General features: G+C 52.7%; 3 protein-coding genes across 6 annotated transcripts in view; all 3 read left to right on the forward strand.

The window, feature by feature from the left end:
• Positions 1-7,648, forward strand: part of POU2F3 (POU class 2 homeobox 3) — a 35,468-nt gene extending 27,820 nt beyond the window's left edge. Inside the window, exons 7-14 of one of the 2 annotated variants that reach the window (XM_065738490.1) lie at positions 2,741-2,823; positions 2,942-3,124; positions 3,315-3,456; positions 3,571-3,707; positions 4,710-4,871; positions 5,857-5,923; positions 6,252-6,384; positions 6,958-7,648. In XM_065738490.1, the coding sequence (XP_065594562.1) occupies positions 2,741-2,823; positions 2,942-3,124; positions 3,315-3,456; positions 3,571-3,707; positions 4,710-4,871; positions 5,857-5,923; positions 6,252-6,384; positions 6,958-6,997 (947 nt within the window). In that variant the 3' untranslated portion in view covers positions 6,998-7,648. The remainder of the gene's footprint in view (positions 1-2,740; positions 2,824-2,941; positions 3,125-3,314; positions 3,457-3,570; positions 3,708-4,709; positions 4,872-5,856; positions 5,924-6,251; positions 6,385-6,957) is intronic. The other variant, XM_065738491.1, reaches the window with a different exon arrangement.
• Positions 7,649-10,605: 2,957 nt separating this feature from the next.
• On the forward strand, positions 10,606-12,818 carry LOC136049931 (TLC domain-containing protein 5-like). The gene is made up of 3 exons (XM_065738499.1): positions 10,606-10,646; positions 10,937-11,133; positions 11,688-12,818. The coding sequence occupies exons 2-3, from the start codon at positions 10,938-10,940 to the stop codon at positions 12,224-12,226; spliced, it is 735 nt and encodes a 244-aa protein (XP_065594571.1). The 5' UTR covers positions 10,606-10,646; position 10,937; the 3' UTR covers positions 12,227-12,818.
• Positions 12,819-15,501: 2,683 nt separating this feature from the next.
• LOC136049929 (TLC domain-containing protein 5-like) lies at positions 15,502-17,675 on the forward strand. 3 transcript variants are annotated; one of them, XM_065738496.1, is made up of 3 exons: positions 15,502-15,991; positions 16,144-16,265; positions 16,343-17,675. In XM_065738496.1, the coding sequence occupies exons 1-3, from the start codon at positions 15,793-15,795 to the stop codon at positions 16,637-16,639; spliced, it is 618 nt and encodes a 205-aa protein (XP_065594568.1). In that variant the 5' UTR covers positions 15,502-15,792; the 3' UTR covers positions 16,640-17,675. The 3 variants fall into 3 exon arrangements, with proteins under 3 accessions (XP_065594568.1, XP_065594570.1, XP_065594567.1); XM_065738498.1 differs by having other exon boundaries at positions 16,144-16,216; XM_065738495.1 differs by having other exon boundaries at positions 16,144-17,675.
• The last annotated feature ends 376 nt before the right edge of the window (positions 17,676-18,051 follow it).

An 18,051-nucleotide genomic window follows, 5' to 3' on the forward strand; every position in this document is an offset into this window, starting at 1 on the left:
CCACGTAGGGAGAGCCCTCCCTTCTGCGCCTCTGGATTTCCCCAGCCCGATGCTGTGTCACCAGATGGGTTTCCCCGTCCCCCGTGGGGTTCCCACCCGCGGACGGCTCTCGGAAGGGTCGGGGGCGGAGACGCTGCGCTGAGCGCTCCGCGAGTGCCACCTTGGGGCCAAATCCTGCTCCGGCTGTGGGGCTGGGGGTGGGAATGTCTATGGAGAGTGAAAGGACTCCGGGCTTAACCCATTGCTCGGGCAAGTCCTCGTGGCTCTGCCTTTGCAGTATTTGTATGGCGTGCCTCCAACGAGCATGCACAGAAGTGCCACTGATGGAGCTCCTGCTGCTCGCAGGCAGACGTAGCCCTCAGCCCCCATCCTGCCAGATGCAAAGGGGTTTCAGCCCTTCTTCACATTCGTATTTATTCCAGCTCATAAGTCTCTCTGTACAAACCGAAACTCAAAGTTGAAACCCTAAAAATGTCTGTGGTTTGAGTGCAGCCGTGTGCGCAGAGCTCTGAAAAAGTATGATATCGTGGGCAATTGGGAAAACTATCGCTCATCTTTACCCTGCCAAGTGATGCTGAGTGATGCATCAAGAAACTCTCTGATGCATGTTTGACAATAGATGAACGTTTGACAGCAGCCCAGAATGTAGTTTGTTGGAGCTGGCAGAGCTGGGATAATCTATTGCTCACCGTGTGGCTTATTCATATATAAAATAAGAAACACATGATGCTGGAAAACAGAATTTAGTTTCCATTGATGGAATTACAGTTTGTGCTGTGAAGAGGGTTGCTCTGGCAGCTGCAGCCCTTCTAACAGATGGCCACTTGTTTGGCTGTGACCCCTTCTGCTTCCAGACTCGATGAAGATGGGATGCTCTGGAGAGCGGCCAGCACGCTGTGCAAGAGCACTTCCATTTGAATAGATGACTGTCAAGTGTTAATGACCCTCTGCTGCGTGCAGGCACAGCCGCTGGAGGGTGAAAGTGGAGGCACGGATGGGTTTGGTGCTAGGAGAAGCTCGGTGAGGGTGAAGTGCTCCTCACAGCGACGAGGTGCAACGGGGCAGACTTGAAGTCAACCCTTGGGCTGTGCACCCTCCATGCATCCCGAGTTCATTTGGATGGGTCATTCATTTCGTGGCAGAAGGGTCTCAGCTGTGGGCTTAACCTTTGCAAGAGGCTGCAGGTTTTTGGGTTGATGTCTGTGCGTTCGAGCTGTTTTTAAGGCAGAGAAGTTCCCAGGGCTGATTCATTATGCGCTGTGCAGCCCTTCAGGCAGCAGTGCTGGATACCAGAGGAGAGCTCTGTGCTGCAAAGGTGGGAGTGAGCAGCCAGGGGGATGCTGGGAATACTCTCAGCCAAAATACTGCCGCTGAAGACTTCATCTCACGAACACAGCCTGCTTCTCATCAGCTGTCAAACCAGTGATACCTGAACCCAGTCCATAATTTTCATTTCAGCTAGAGCTCAGCTCTTGCAAAGGTGTTCAATCATGTTTTTAAAGACTCCAAATGACAGAGCATCCGCCATGTCCCCAGGCAAGCCATTCCTGTGATTAATTACCTTCTCTGTTAAAAATGTGCACCTCATTACTAGCCTGCATTTGAAATTCAAAGTTGTTCCAGCATTAACGAGGGCTTACTGAGGCCCCAATCTAAATAAATAAGTGGGATCCTGCACATTCAGATCCAAATTGAAAATGGAAGGCCAGGAGATTCTGAAGATGATCATTTTTTTTCTCTTTTTCAGCAGAAGTCCATGAATGTCTATAGATTTCCATGTAATTGTCAGTTCCAATCAATAGAATACATTGCCTGTTTCAAGAAAGGCTACAAATCCTCACTAACCTCCACGGGCTTCACCCACAAGAGGCATCAAGAGCCCAACTAAATTTCTATGGAACTACACTGCTTTCATTGCTACTAAATCCTTTAGGACATTCCCTGTAGGATGTATGGGCTTGTGCACGGCAGCTTGTCAACTAAACCATTACACGGTGTCCATAAATACTGCTTTCTGTTAGTTTTATAGATTTCCTCTCTCTCTCTCTTCTTTTTTTTTTTCCTTTCATCATCTCGTGTCAGCGTATATATATTCCAAAAGACATTCAATTTGTTTGAAATAGAGCAGGGGAGGAAAGAAAGGGTCAACGTGACACTTGGAAATGAAATGTATTGTAGAGAGCAGATTGGGCAGGTTCATGAGATTAACTGCAGGTTCAGGATATTTCTAACATGATCAAGTACCTGAAAGTTGGAGTCAGCAAAGCTCCTCTTGGAAATAAGGTGCACTGTAGCAGCAGTTATAGTGATTAAGTGCTAGCAGAGATCACTGCTAAGAATGTGATGAATTCTCTGCAGCTTGACAACTAAAATCTAATTTAGATGTCTGTGGAAGATGTCTATGTCCTAGCTGAACCTGAAGTTAATGAGCTCCATGCAGGGATCAATGGCTGAAGTGTTTTACCCACATCATTGCTCTAATAATCCCTTTCAGGCTAAAAGACCATGAAGTAAAAATAATAATTCGCAAACAAAACCAGAACTTTCCTGTCTCATAATCCACTTTGGAGCCATTCTCACGTGGAATGGCCAAACGTTGTGTATTCTGAACACGAGCTAGCTGATGCTTTTCAATCAGACCTTCGTGAGCCTTTCCCATGGAGCAGTGCTCTGCTCCTGGGTGCTAACGGAGGAGTCGATCTGATGGGATGTCTCTCTTTTCTCTCTTTTCTCTCCCCAGCCTTGCAGCCCAACATCCTTTCCTTCCCTCAGCAACAGGGCAGCCTTCTACTCTCCCAGCCAGGACCCAGCCTGGCATCACAGGTAATTTCCCCCAGCGTGTGCTGCCAGCTGGGAAACACCCACCCGTGTAAATCCCTGCTTTGTTACAGGCAAAAGGCAACAGAAGTCGATTCTGTGTGTTTTTGTTGTTGTCTCACAGGCCGTGGGCCGCTCTGGGCTCCCTGGCTCATCAGTTGAACCTCACCTGGATGTCCCCCAGCATCTGCAAGTGGCCAAGCACCTCACTCCATCCGGAGCATCCGAGGAGCCCAGCGACCTGGAGGAGCTGGAGAAGTTTGCTAAGACTTTCAAGCAAAGGCGAATCAAATTGGGGTTCACACAGGTGAGCAGCTTCCTCCATAGGAACACTGGTGTCACTCAGATGGGAACACGCTGGGCTTGGGGAGTTTGGGGCAGAGGAGTGGGTGGAGGAAGAGTGTGTATAGATGGAGGAATGGCAGATATAATTGTAGGTATAGATTTGCTTTCTTGGGAACGTCCCCTTCCAAATATGTTGTGAATTGGATGTTCAGGGTGACGTTGGCCTTGCCATGGGGAAGCTCTACGGCAATGACTTCAGCCAGACCACCATTTCCCGCTTCGAGGCTCTCAACCTAAGCTTTAAGAACATGTGCAAGCTCAAACCTCTGCTGGAGAAGTGGCTGAGTGACGCGGGTAGGTGACATTCCACACATTTACTCATTTTATGAGGTGCTACAGTTCCCAGAAAGGAGCTGAAAATGAAAATAACTTGTGATCTTCAGTATCTTCCCCTTCCTCTTTCCCCAGAATCTGCTCCTTTGGATTCCTCCATGAGCACTCCCAGCTCCTATCCCTCTGTGAACGAGATGTTTGGACGGAAAAGGAAGAAGCGAACCAGCATTGAGACCAACATTCGCTCCACGCTGGAGAAAAGATTCCAAGATGTGAGGAGAGAATGTTTCAGTGTCTTGGGAGCTCTCCACCACTTCTCTGTTTGTTTTGATAGCAGGTTGGGAAGATGCCTTCCTGCCCCCTTCTCTCTGGGAGCTGCTGGACAGCTCCTGTGGGTGCAGGAAGGAGCCAAGCGTTGCTGCAGTGGGTGCTGCCCAACCGTTTTGAAAGTGGATCCTTTCCCTTCTTAAACATGAAGGTTTTCAAGAAAAATCACAACAAAGAGTGAACAGAGCTTTCAATCAGTTGGGGGTACATCATCCATTGAATATTTTTCATCCAAACTCTCTCTGACCAGCCCTCACTTTCTCATGTTTTCTCCATCGCATCTGCTTGTATCAAGTTTTAATTCTGAGACAGTTGATGAGGACAAAAGACAGATATTTTCAGATATTTATGGGCAACTCATTTCATAGCGAGTACGTATTCTTTGTAACAGGAAAGCTGCCCTGCTATTGCTGTGCAAGGTAGTTTTTCCCCTGAAGTCTCCGACTCAGATAAAAAACCTCAGAGCCTAAATGCTGTTAAGTGTGCCCAAAAATAAGCGAGTCAGAAAAATAAATAAATAAATAAAGGACGGGGTACATTTATAAACAAGGGATGGGGGAAGAAAGAGATGAAATGGTTCTTGTGAGATGGTGCAGGGCTGTACAAACAGAGCTCGGAGCTGTGTCCAATAGCCATGACCTCCCTCTCCATCAACTACTGAAGGTGCTGCTGGGATCAAAGCACTGTTGTTTTGTGCAACAGCAGGGCCAGGCACTGTGACTCATCCCCGCTGATTCCATGGGATCTGATGTTGAATCAGAGGCACTTTTCTGGTTCACAGAACTTGATCTCTCGAAAAAATGTTTACCCTTTGCCTTAGAAGCAAATTTTCTGCCCTCTCCAGTTTTCAACCCACCCCACCCTTGTCCAGCAGCAGAAGAAATGCACTGATGCCATCAGTCTGAGATCTTTTGGGCTTTCTTTAACCTCTTGCTATTTCCTAGCAGAACCCCAAGCCCAGCTCAGAGGAGATCTCCTTGATAGCAGAGCAGCTCTCCATGGAAAAGGAGGTGGTTCGGGTCTGGTTCTGCAACCGGCGCCAGAAAGAAAAACGGATCAGCTGCCCAATGCCATCCCCCATCAAATCGCCCATCTACAATTCCAGACTGGTGAGATACTTGGGGTTGAGGAGCCGACTTCCATCCATGCAGAAATGTAGAATGCATTTTGGTAGTGTTACCTGTCCTTCTCACGTATTGTGCATTTCCATTTTGGCAAGAGTATTTTCATTGCCAAGAAAGACAAGAAATTGTGAGAGTTAGTGGAAGTGTGTCCTGTGATCTGCTGGGATAACAAGTTGCTATTGCATTTCTGCCAGTTAATAGTTGCCCAGGTGCTTCCATGTATAAAAGTGGAAGGAGTCTCCCTACAGTGTTGGTACCGTGAGTAGGAGGGAGGGGATGTATTCACAAGCAGTATTTTATCTTAAAATCTTCTGGGTTTCGGAATTATGTGTTCAAAGGCAGAAAAACATCCCGAGAAGTTTGGCCACTTGTTACACAACATGTTTGGTTTACAGTCGCAAGCACAAGATGCTGCTTGTGAGCCATGAATTCCTAAAGCAGCAGCTTTAGTGGATGGTCATCCTGTGAATGTGTCATGCAGAGTGCTCATCAGTCACTCTGGCCAACACGTTGCCTGCAGTTGAAGTATCATGGTTGGACTCCAGATGCCCCAGGCTTGCTTTGATTACAGCCACCAAATTGGTAACAGTCACATGAGCATTCGCACCCATCAAGAGCTCCTAGAAGGAAATGGAGTTGTTTGTGCTGAGACCAGAATGAGCTGGGGCATTGCTAAGACCATCCCAAGGGCAGCAGCTCCTACTGACTGGGCATCAGCCCTTCCAGAAAGCTTCACTTCAGGCTTTTCCATAGCTGAACTTAGACCAGGCACATGTAATGCCCTTTCTGGTTTCTTTGTGTGACCCTGGATGTGGGAGTTGTGTTTGTCCAACAGAGGATGAAGAGATGTATGGGTGTGTAGGGAATGTGCCTGGCAGCCAGCAAGCTGTGAAGGGAACATGAAGGAGTGGCAGTTTGGGATCCACACCCCCAGTGCTACTGCTGACTGCCTGCCTCTGCTCCTCCTCAGGTCTCTACCTCAGGGTCCTTGGGGCCCCTCTCTGTCAACCCGGTGCACAGCACCATGCCTGGGACAGGTAAGCCTTGGTGAAGCACTTCACTCCCATTCCTTCCCTCCCTCCTCTGCTCTTGCTTTTTGCTTGGCTTCCAGGCCATGGTAACCCTGGGAAAGTATCCCAGGGGGTGAGAAGAGCAGAACCTTTCTCTTGACTGGAACACAGACATGGGAAAACTTCTTGGGCATGCTAACACCTCCAAGATAATCCCATTGGGGTTCTGGGGTTGCACTGAGCAGCCAAAGGAGGCCATTCCAGCACAGAGTGGGAGTGGGAGGCGGGAGGGGCTGGGGCTTTCCTTGGTGCAGAAGGGAGATCCCAGCCTCATTCTGCTCTCTCTGCCATGCAGTAACATCATCGTGTTCCCCAGGGAACTCCAGCAGGCCCTCGTCCCCTGGCAGTGCCCTCCACACCAGCAGTCCCAGCACAGCCCAGAGCAACTCCAAAGCTGCCATGAACTCATCCGGTTTCAACTCTTCAGGGTAAGGTGGAGCAGGGGTCGACATGGCTCAGGACCATAGGTATGGATGAGAGAAAAGCAGTGGGGCTTCAGGGCAGAGCGAGCAGCCCTGCAGAGGCCCCAGCAACGTGGAGCTGTGTGGCAGCACATTGTGACACACCACGGGCTCCGAGCTCTCCTCGTTATCTCAGCAGATGTGCCCCTGCTGCAGCCTGCAAAGCTCTGCCCTCTGCACTCGTGCTTTCTGCTGCTCACTGCACGTGACATCACGGATGCTGCGTTCGGAGGAAGGCAGCTGAGAGCAGAGGGCATTACGTGTAGCTCCTGGGCTTTGAGTCACGGATCACCCCGTGCCATGACTCAGAGCTGCACTTATTCAGAGGAAGCCCCGCAGCCAGGTGTGGGAACCAGCAGCTCAGTGCAGGCAGCTGCTCCGAAGGACAGGGGTTTGCTGTGAGCTTCCTGTAGGGCAGAGGAGAGCTCGCTGGCTGCCAGGTCTGAGCAGGAACACGAGCAGAATGGGAACGGTTTTTGTTTCAAGGGGAAAAGTGAAGCACGTGGCAGTGGTAGCTCTGATTCACTGTGTCGCACGCAGATCTTGGTACCGATGGAACCAACCTACCTACCTCCACTGAGACCACTCCATCCCGCGTACAAGGAGCTCTGACCTCCAGCTATGGACCAACTTCTCCAGGAACAGTGCTTGGGGCAACGTTGGGCAGCACGGTGCCTTCCAACTGCTGCCCAACGAAGGCCGTGCTTAGGGGAGCCCCGAGCAGCAGAACTCCAGGGACTCAGGCTGCAGCTGACCTCCCCGAGGATCTGAACACCGACAGTGACATTTTAACTCTCTTCCATGCATTCGTTCGCTCCAAGAACGAGCCCTTGCTTAGCTCTATCAGCATGAAACACTGCCCTCTGCTTGCAAACCTGTGCGCTCACACCGGACTGCCCGGCAATCCCTCATCCGGAAGGATTCCAATGTCAGGACCCACTTTTTCTCCCCCCCCCCACTCATTTCAGAGCTTCCCATGAGGAGGGTCTGCCATGCTGTTACTGTCACGCACACGTACCAAACCCCAAACTGAGCCGAGGTCACCCAGTTCATTTCACCAGAGACCCGAGTCTAGATGGCAGCCTTGGTTTCCCATTGGCTTCCAAGGCCAACGACTCTGCTTTACCCACCACCACGCTTGCTTTGCTTTCAGCCCTTCTGCATTACTTCTGATTTTTTTTCTCTTTCCCTCTCCTTTTTTTTTTTTTTTAATATTAAGTATTTTACAGCATTCTTTTTTTTTTTTTTAATTATTATTATTAATTTTTTTTTTCGCTTTAAAAAAAATTGCCTTCTTTTGCAACACGTGTGTCCAGGTCTTGTTATTGCCCCCAGCTGCTCCATGGAGGACGGAGCTGTTTGCAGCCCCGTGTGAACTCCTGACTGCAACGGCCACAGAGTCACTTTGTGTAGGTTTGATGGGACAAAGACAAGCGTTGGCCATCCCTTTTTTCCATCGTTCACCCATTGGGCTTTGTCTGATACCAAACCTCCTCAGCAGCAGTGCACGTGTGCTGGTTGCCCGGTGCTGTATGGGTTGGAGCTGTCCTATCCTCTGCACTCCTTCCTCCTGGGAGGAGCTGTGAGATCGGAGGGTGTTGGGTGCAAGAGATGCCAAAGGGTGGGAAATGTCACCTTCCAATATTGCTGGGGAGATCGTGGTCGTGTCACGACTCTTCTGGCTGCAAGAGATAAACACTGAATGTTGTTAAGTAGATCGGAGCAGTTCGGATTCCTGGTTGGGTTTTCAGTGGGCACAAATCAGTGAGACGAGAGTAAATGGGTATTTGGCTCACAGGTTGTAAATAGACATTTCTGAGCAGTAGGTCTGGTGGGTTTTTTGTTGTTGTTGTTGGTTTTTGATGGCTCTTTTTAGGCAAATGTGAGCTTTTTGTTGTTGTTGTTGTTTTGGTTTATTTTTTTTTCCCCTAAGTAAAATCTCTCCTTTGCCACTTCTCCTTGGGGATAGATGTATTCAATTCAGTTGTTTCTTATCCCACTCCGTCAGTGCTGTGCCATAGGTTACTGCCATAGGGGTCTGTGGGCTGCATGGGTGTCTCAGCTCCTTCACACAACGCTCTGAGCCCCACGCTGTGTATAGAACTGCATCTGTTGCTTCACATGAGGTGTACGGGATGGGGGCACACACTGATTGTAACGAGAAAGGCTTGGAAAAAAAGACAAGGTAACCTTGTTTGGTTTTATTTTTTTTTTTTTATTTTTCCTTTTAAACATTAAATCTTTCAGACGAAACATTAAAACAAAACTTTCTCTGTGATTTCAAAAAAAAAAAAAAAGGATTATTTTCTGCTGGGAAAGTAGACATGCAGAGGGGGGAGTACTCAGCCAAGCACTCTGAGGGCAGTGCCTCTCCCTCAGGGCAGTGCATGGCCCCATGCACGGGAATGGGGATGACCAATGACTCCAATCTGATGTGTTTGTTTTAACCCTGGCTGTTAGAAATGTTTATGGGCTAACGTAGGGGACTGATGAATTGAGATGTGTGTGACACCCTCTCTTGTTTCCCAGCTTGTTCTCTCACTTCCTGCATGACCTCGGACAAATCACTTCATCCCCATTAAGTGATGGCGATGGTAATCCCTCCCTTCCCTTCTCCCAACCCTCAGCTCGTGCAAAACACAATGGGCCACAAGTGGCAAATGTGGCACTGCGTTGTGATCCCACCACAGAGGATGCTGGTTATAGTAACACTACAGAAAAACCCTCCGGTTTCCATCTCATTCATGCTGTGAAAGCCTCAAGTTATCTCACAGACACAAGCTCAGGAGTGAGCGTTCTGATTGCCCTCATAACCCCACCTTGCACATTTAAACAGGCAGCCCCAGCCTAACCCTAAGTGCCGTGGGGTTCACTCAGCTGACAGCACACTTCAATCCTTGGTAGAGGGTCTTGGAGGTTTTCGAGCCCCAAAGTGATGTTGTTAGCACACCTGGCAGGAGATGAAGGCTTTCCAACCCTCCCACAGCCACGTGACAGCAGTGCAGGGAACAACTGCTCGTGGTGGCAATGAGATCTCCCATAATCTGCACAACAACCCGACCCGTTGCCCATGTGGACATCAGCTCTCAGTGTGTTAGTCTTTGAAACACCTCTGGGTCCCATCCTACTGCTGCTGAGCATCAACCCTGTTCACCTCCTGCCTGCAGAATGATCTTTGGAGGAACGAGCTAATCCCACGTAGCCCCACCATCAGGCTGAGGACGTGGCATTGCTCAGGGAGCTCAGCTCTGCTCTCCTCGGCCAAAATACAGCTGGCATCCTCAGAACGGGGATGGGGCACACACCTGGTCCAGCTGCTCAGGTGCACACAGGAGGTGCTACGACATCACGGCTGATGTTCCAGCAGCAGCAGCCAGAGCTGAGCAATGGGAACACCCATTGTGCTGATCCACCCATGGGATCGAGCTCTGCCCTGTTGGGGCAGGGCCGGGATTTGGATGTTTTGCCGTTGCTGTTTATTACTTTGAACAGAGTGAGCGCTGTCTGGAGGAGCAGGGCTCTGCTCCTCGCCCTCCCCAGCACTCCATGTGACCCAAGGGCCGTCCCGGAGCATCCTAAAGTGTCTCAGTGTCCCCTCCAGGTGCGTCCCCGATGCTCGCAGCCCTGGGGCTCACCTTCCTGGTGGTGGTGGTGGTGTACAGAGGTGGCTCTGGGCCTGAGCTGCAATGGGACCCCTTCCAAAAGCACCCTGAGATGAGGACACACATAAGATTTGAGTGCTTATTTCCACCACCCGCATGCAGCCCTGTGGCTGTAGGGAAAGTCTGGGGTTGTTGGGGACGCAGAGCTTCCTTCAGACAGAATTTTTAAGCAAAATGAATTAAACAGAGCCAACGCAGCGCTGACTCCGAGGGCTTGGGAGCAGCGTGGCCCTTCCTGGTTACTCACCTCTGTTCTGGTTCACTCTTCCTGTTCCTGACATCCCCAGCGCATCTGTACTCGCTCCCCAGCCCTGAACACCCGCAATCCCATCCCCTCCTCCCACCAGTGCGAAACCGGACGGAGAACTCCGAAAGAAAAAAAAAAAAAGAAAGAAAAAAAAAGACACAAATGGTGTTCCCCGTCCCTATGGGGTGAGCGGAGGTAAGGAGGTGGGCGGGCAGAGGGAGGAGGGCAGGAGGATAAAAGCAGCCGGAGCGCTCCGCACCGCCTCTCCGGGCTGAGCCGCTCCCGCAGAGCCGCGAGGGAGGGAGGGTCGCTCCGGGCGGGTGAGCAGCGGCGGTGCGGGGGGGTCTGCCCGGCCCCGGGTGCACCCACCCCCATCTCAGGGGTGTGTGGGGCCGGATAGGGCGCGGGTGCGGTGATCGGGTTCGTTCCCACGCGGCTTAGGGCGGGGGAAGGATGAAGGGCGTGTGGGGAAGCGGTGCTGAGTGGAGCCGGCTGTGCGCAGCCGAGCGCTGCGCTCGTGGGGAGGGTGCGAAGGGAGCTCTGGATCTCTTGGGCGCGGGTTAGGTGAGCATCCCTCTGCTCACAGCTCCCTTTTCTCTCCGTTCCGCAGGATGGTCCCCATCGCCCTCCAGGTGCTCGGCAGCCTCCTGGCCTGGCTGTGCCTCTATGCCACCTTCTGCCGCTGGAACGGGCACTGCTCCCCCGAGTGGAACTGCCGCCTCGTCACCCTGCTGCACGGGGCCACTGCCACCTGCCTGTCCGGGTACATCGCCCTCTGGGACGGCCCCTGGCCTCTGAGCCACGCAGGTGTGTTTGGGGCCTCACCCTGACACATCCCCACGTCATCCCACGGGGACGCGGCTCTGTCTGTTGTGAGTGGGGATCTGGCTGCTTTTGCTGTCTGTCCTCCCCCATGTGTGTTTTGGGGGCCTATCCAGCTCCCCGCTTCTTCCTCAGCATCTCTTACCCCCTTTTGTTGTCCTACTCAGGCACTTGCTGAAGGTTCTCAGGTTGAATTTTATTGTGCTGCTGCTGTCAGGTGTGGCAGTGTGTTGAACAGGCTCGATGCTGTTTGTATCTGGAAGGGTATAATAGCACTGGCACCAGAGCATGGGCTTCTGTTTGTGCTCTTCTATCATTAAGTCACAAATTGTGCTGTTGGTGGGGTCAGGCTGTCCCACCTTCCTTTCTAAAAGGGCGGAGAGGAAGGGAGAAATGTGGTGTGGAGAGCAGAACTGTGCCCTGGTACTTGTCCCATAGGATAAGCTTGGAAAGCAAAGAGGAAAACTCACAACCTGTATTGCCCCATGTTCTAGCAAGAACATATTGAGTGAGACACAACATTTGTTTTTCCCTTTTAGGTTCCCCAAACACCACTCTCCAGGTCCACGTGCTTTCCCTGACTCTGGGTTACTTCATCTTCGACCTGCTCTGGTGCCTGTACTTCCAGACAGAGGGATACCTGATGCTTCTCCATCACACGCTGAGCATCTGCGGCATGATCCTGGTGCTGGGGCTGGGCAAATCTGCAACTGAGGTCAACGCAGTGGTGTTTGTCAGTGAGATCACCAATCCACTGCTGCAGACCCGCTGGTTCCTGCGGGAGATGGGCTGCTACCACACCTTCCTGGGAGAGGTGGTGGATTTCTGCTTCGTGCTCCTCTTTTTGGTGCTGCGCATTGGAGGAGGAGCTCTGATCATGTACGCCATGGTGACGGCCCCGGATCCCAATTGGATCCTCAAAGGGGGAGGCTTGGCCATGTACATCGTGTCCTTGGGGTTCATGGTTGAAATCTGCCGCTTCGTCAGGAGGAAGGTGTTGAAAAAATACCATGCCTGGATGTGCCTGCAGAGTGTGAATGCGCCCATGAGGACAAATGGGCACGTGGCAGCTCACTGACAGTGGCTGTGGATGGGGCCCTGACTGCTGGAGCCCATTCCTGTGACAAGAGCAGAAAGTGATGTGGAACTGGCACCCTGGCACTGGCCCTGAAGAAGATGGGTGGTCTGTAAGCATGCAGGAAAGCTGACCGAAAAGGGAATTCAGCAGGAGCACAAGGAGATTGGCGTGTGTGCTGAGCTGCTGTCCCTGGCTGCTCTCTCTTCCAGCCCATAATGCACAGCCTGCAGCATGGCCATGCCAGACCCCTCCAATCTGCAGCCCATAGTGCACAGCCTGACTGCCCTTCAGTTGTGTTGGAGGCGGTGTTATCTCACAGTGCAGTTGGAATATCTGATCTGGAACATCTCGGCCTCTCCCCAGTGGAGCCAGGTAGGGGTGTGACCCAGCCAAGATGTACTGAGCATCGTTCTCCCTTCAAATGGGATGAAACATTGGACCAAGAACTTGAATGAGAGCTTGTGAACGAGGCTGAAGCCCCCATAGGGGGATGGAGGGGCTGCCCTTGGTGTGACGTGGTGGTACTGTGGCACATGAGGGTGAGGCAATGTTCTACCTCATTGTTTTTAGCAAAACATTTCCTTCCTTTTAATACTTGCATTCAAGGAGATACTGATCTCGGAGCAGTGTGACTTCACTGGGTTGGTCAGTGCACACCCCTGTTCCTTACAAACAGCAGTCCAGAACCAGAGCTGTGCTGAACTCCTGCTCATGGAGCACACCACCTCGCCTTGCACTGCTTTCAGAAACTTGGATGCTATGTGTGTGAGGGCTGACAGAGCAGAACCCCCTCTGGATGCTGTGTCTGTCCTGGAGCTGACTTGCAGGAATGCTGAATGCAAGGCTGACAGGAGCCTGGTGTTAATTTGCAGGGGTGGCAGTGATACTGAGGTGGATCTCAGTGTGACATCACTCCATACAGGTCTCAGCATATGGATCAGTTCTCTTCTTTACCTCTCAGAATCGTGTTCTGACTTTCCCCTGGGGTTGTAATGTGAATTTCCCTTGACCTGTGTCAGCGTCCTGGAGCTTGAGGCCCCCAGAGCTCCTGGTGGCCCTTGTCACATGTGTCACCAGTGTGGGGTGCAGGAGGGCAGTGGTGGTGCCACCTCTCCACCCTTATCTTGCTAGCTGGGCTCTGCTCGGTGCTGATACCTGGGCTGCAAGGTGTCTGGAGAGATAAGAGCTTATAACAGGAACAAACTGAACTTTAGATGTGCCCTCTGGATGCTGTGCAGACCTCAGGCACAGGGCAGGACCATGGGGTCGGGCAGATGGAGCCTGGCACTCCTGGGGGGAGGGCTCCTTGGAGCCAGGCATTGCTGTGAGAGCTCCCTGCAGCAGTCAACTTCCAATAAAGTTGCATTCTCATTTTAGAAGGGAACAATTGCTGTAATGTCCTTTTGTCCTGGGTCTGAAGGAGGCAGCTGGAGCTAACAAGGCTGGGCTGCATGGGGCGGCCTGGTCTGGTGGTTGAAACTGCCCCCCATATCCCAATACCCCTGGTTATTCCATGCAGCACAGCTGACTGCAGTGGTCCTGTGGGGTGGGAAGCAGTGTTCCCTCATTGCTGTGTCTCAGCCCAGGCATGGCTTTAATGTTAAACCTCCACTGTGACGCTGGAACAGCATCTGGCTCCGACTTCATCATCGCATTGCATTTCCTACTTGCTAACCTTGGAAAGGATGTGATTTTTCTTAATGCTGGCACCTAAATTTTCTGTTAAACTTCTGTAGAGGGGGTTATCATCACAGAAAGAGACAGCTGCTGTGCAAATGACTGCCAGCAGGAGTTCCTGTCCGGGGCTGTTTTGCTGAGTGCTATTTGTCTGAGGTCAAAGTGAGCCAGCACAGTGCAGCCTGCTTGTTGGGACGGCTGACTGTGCACAAAGCAAACAAGGAAATGAGTGTGTGTGCAGCACTTCACATCAGCTCCTGTCCATTGGGTGAGATTTAACGTGCCAGCTCGCTGCCCACGCTTTGTTTGCGTCTTATGACCCAGAAAAGAAACCACACAGCTCCTCTAAGTGACCTCCAGCACCACACGGTCCTCTGAGAGCCTTCTTAGGGCTGACACCATTACCGCTGTCCCCACCTCGGGGAACAGAGCGGCTGAACGCCAGCTCCATCCCATCTACAACCGGGGCTGCCACAAGGAGCAAAGATGCGACGATCCCCGCCGATGTCAGCAAGGATGCTGCGGCCGCCGTGGGCTGAGGGCCCCATCCCCACCCCGCGGTGACTGCCGTCCCTCCTCCCCGCCGCCAGGTGCCCCCCGCCCGCTGCTGCCGTTTCCTCTTCCCGGCGGCCCCATTGCCGCGGCTCTCGGAGCGGAGGGTCCCGCAGCGCTGGGACCGCAGGTGGGTGCGGGGCTCCGGGCATCGCATCGGGCAATGCGGGGCGGAGCGGGGCCGGAGGCGGCGGGAGGGGCTCGGGAGGGCTGCGGGGTTGCTCCGCTCGTGCGGGTTTTGAGACGCGTTTAATGGCTCTGGAGGTTGCTTTCGTTCCTTGCCCCCCAGCGATGCTGATGGTAGGAGCCTTCTTTTGAAAGTGATAGCGAGGATAATAACGTCACCGCTGCGCTTTTTTAAAGGGTGTTGGCCTTTTCAGAGGTGTAATTCGGGGATGCAGTACGTCCTGCGTGTTACCGCGTTTAGTTTTGATGGGTGATCGGAAGGAGCCCCCACTTTTTGGGCGTAGGAAACACCTGGGAAGTGGAAGAAACCCACACCTTTCGGATGTAGGAAACACTTGGGAGATGTGCTAAGGTCACGCGTCCTCTCCTGGTGCTCAGATCCCTTCTGTCGCTCAGGATTCCTCCTCCCACACTCACCGTGACCCGGCTGCCTCGAGCTGTGCGGCCGTCACCGGTCGGAGCGGTTCGTCGTGTCCGTGTTTCATCTCCCCGTGCTCCCATTATAACTTAATGGCTTTGTTTATCCCGCCCTGGTGACGCTTACAACAGGCCGGGCGGGACGGCTGCGGGTCAGCCCCGACCCCGCACCACGTGCGGTCCTCCCGGTGTTCCCCATCGCCAGAACTCGGTGACACAGCTGTGACACAGCCTGAAAAGGTCCCATGACTCAGCTCCTTCTGAGCAGTAATGATACATACGTCGTAGGTGGGCATCACTGCTGATCCTTTTGCATCTCACAGGTTTGAAGGTCTTGGTGCCAGGAGGAATGGGGTGAGGTCCCCAGGTGGGAGAGCTCAGTTTTTGCCACATCTCAGTCCTCCTCTGCTCATCGCTTCGGTGCACTCCTGGGGGAGCAGCGGGGTGGGAAGGCTTGTTAGCATTGGAGCTAGCAAGCGAGCATGTGTTTTGGGGGTTTTCTTGGATTTTATGTCAGGAGAGGAGGAACCCAGGTGGCAAACAGTACGTCTGGTGGGGCAACACACAGACAGACCGTTGAAGAGCAGGATAGGAAAGAGAAGGGGCAGGAGTAACTCTGGATCTAGATGTGGAGCTCCTCTGCCCGTCCCTTGGGATGAGCACCAGCAGGCCCAGCTGACATCATCAAATTTTAGAGCTCCTGATGCCTTTTGTCCTTCCATCCCCGTGGCAGGATGCTGCTCACCCTGCCCCTGCGGGCAGCCTGCAGCCTGCTGGCCTGGCTTTCCCTCTACGCGTGGTTCTGCCGTCGCTACAAGCACCGGAGCTATGAATGGAGCTGCAGGTTGGTCACGCTGACCCACGGCATCCTCGCGACGTGTCTCTCTGCTTACATTGGCTTCATCGACGGCCCCTGGCCTCTGAGTCACCCGGGTGAGTGGCAAGAGTTGTGGTGCTGAGTCCCCCAGTGGGTGACAGCACGCGGTGGGATTTTCCTGTCAGCCCAGTGTGGATCCTGGGATACAGCATGGGCTCCAGCTCGCTGCCTCTGTCCCCTAACGCTCTGCCCGTTGTCTTTGTTGCAGGATCCCCAAACACCACCCTACAGGTCCACGGGCTGTGCCTGAGCCTGGGCTACTTTCTCTTCGACCTCTGCTGGTGCGTGTACTTCCAGACAGAGGGTGCCCTGATGCTGGCCCACCACCTGGTGAGCATCGTGGGCATCGCCGCGTCGCTGGCGCTCGGCGAGTCGGCCGCCGAGGTCAACGCCGTCATCTTCGGCAGCGAGATCACCAACCCGCTGCTGCAAGCTCGCTGGTTCCTCAAGGAGATGGGCTGCTACCACAGCCTCAGCGGGGACGTGGTGGACTTCTTCTTCGTGGTGCTCTTCACTGGGGTGCGGATCGGGGTGGGGGCCTGGCTGATGTACTGCGAGTTGGCCTCGCCCAAGCCACGGTGGTACATCAAGCTGGGCGGTGTCGTCATGTACGCTGTCTCCTGGGTCTTCATGGTCAGCATCTGCCGCTTCGCCCGGAGGAAGACTATGAAGAAGTACCACGCGTGGAGAAGCCAGAGGGGTGAGGAGCTGTGCTTGAGAACGAACGGGCATCTGAAAAGCCACTGATGCTGAGTAAGGACTTCCTCGAGCTCACGGGCTGGCAAGGAGGGGATCGTGCCTGAGATGCCGCTGTCAGGAGAGGAGCCAGCACATGTGAGCAGTTCTGGAGCCAAACTTATTTCTGGCATAACTCCATTGAAATCCGTGGAGCTATGCCATGGGTTTATGGGATCTTTAGCGCTTGGCCTGGCAGAGGCTGGCTCAGCACGTACATAAGCACACCCTGAACAATACGAGTGAAAGAAGGGCTACCTTTACCTCCAAAACACAACTGGTCCAGCAGTGCAGGTGTACATAGCAGCTTACTCCTTCAGCACTGGTTTGACCTTGGAAGAGATGGGAAAATAGCACTAGATGTTGGTGTTCTGTGTTCTGTACTGTCTAGACAGATAGACGACTCTTTGTGCTGCTAGGAAGAAGCATGTTGTAGTGTTCTGTGGGAGCTGGGCTTTTGGCTCATCCTGCAGCCTGTTGGGTGACCTTGGGCAAGTCACCAAACTCCCTAACTCGGTGCCTCATTTCCCCATCTGTGAACGGGGGGTGATGGAGCTGGTCCATCTCTTGTGCACTTTCAGACCTTTACTCGAGAGGTGCTATAGAAACACAAAGCAGTGGTTACCTTCTCTTTGTTCATCATCCCCACGTTTCCTTTGGGAGAAGTGATTTTGGTGGCTGGGCTACAACGCGACTGCAGACAGCAGCGTTTTCGGTAGGTCGTTATTTCCTATTCTAATTCTGTTCTGTAACTTATTTCATAACACATGGGTAACTTAATTTTCAGTAGCGTCAGCAGCTCTGCTCAGTGCAGGCACCTTGCAGGGCTCGGTGCTCTGAACCCAAAAGGTGCTGCCCCCGATGCAAAGCACTTTGGGGACTTTTTTCCTCTTCTTCACCCAGACTGTTCGAGCTCTACCCACGCATTCCAAGTCCTGCTAAAGCATCATGGGTGAGCAGCAGTGTCCTTTAGGAGGAGCCCCATCAGGACTTGGAGTGAGTGGTTTTCTGAATGGGTCCCTCACGTGGGCACTGCTGTGTCTGCAGAATGGCAGCTCCTCTGCTGTGTGTGTCGGCCATTCCGGATTCAGGTTGGTGGATCTGAACCCAGAGGCTTCTGTGGCACTTAAAGATAGTGGAGGACTGTGGTTGCTGGAAAGATGACTGGAAAATGCAGCTCACTTAGAGTGAGCATTGATGTTTTTCCCCAGGGCCATTGATATCAGTTCTGATGAGTATTTTGTGGGGTCTGTAGTTAGAGAATGTCCAGAATACATCTCCAAAGCATCCTGGTTAGGGTGTGATGTTACAAAGCAAAGCTCATCATCTGCCTGCTGGGCTCCAGCATGGAATCCCAGACCCAGGGAAGAGGTACAGAGCT

This window comes from Cyrtonyx montezumae, unplaced genomic scaffold, assembly GCF_038088225.1.
Source record: "Cyrtonyx montezumae isolate F1298 unplaced genomic scaffold, pur_monq_1.0 scaffold_22, whole genome shotgun sequence".
Lineage (NCBI taxonomy): Eukaryota > Metazoa > Chordata > Aves > Galliformes > Odontophoridae > Cyrtonyx > Cyrtonyx montezumae.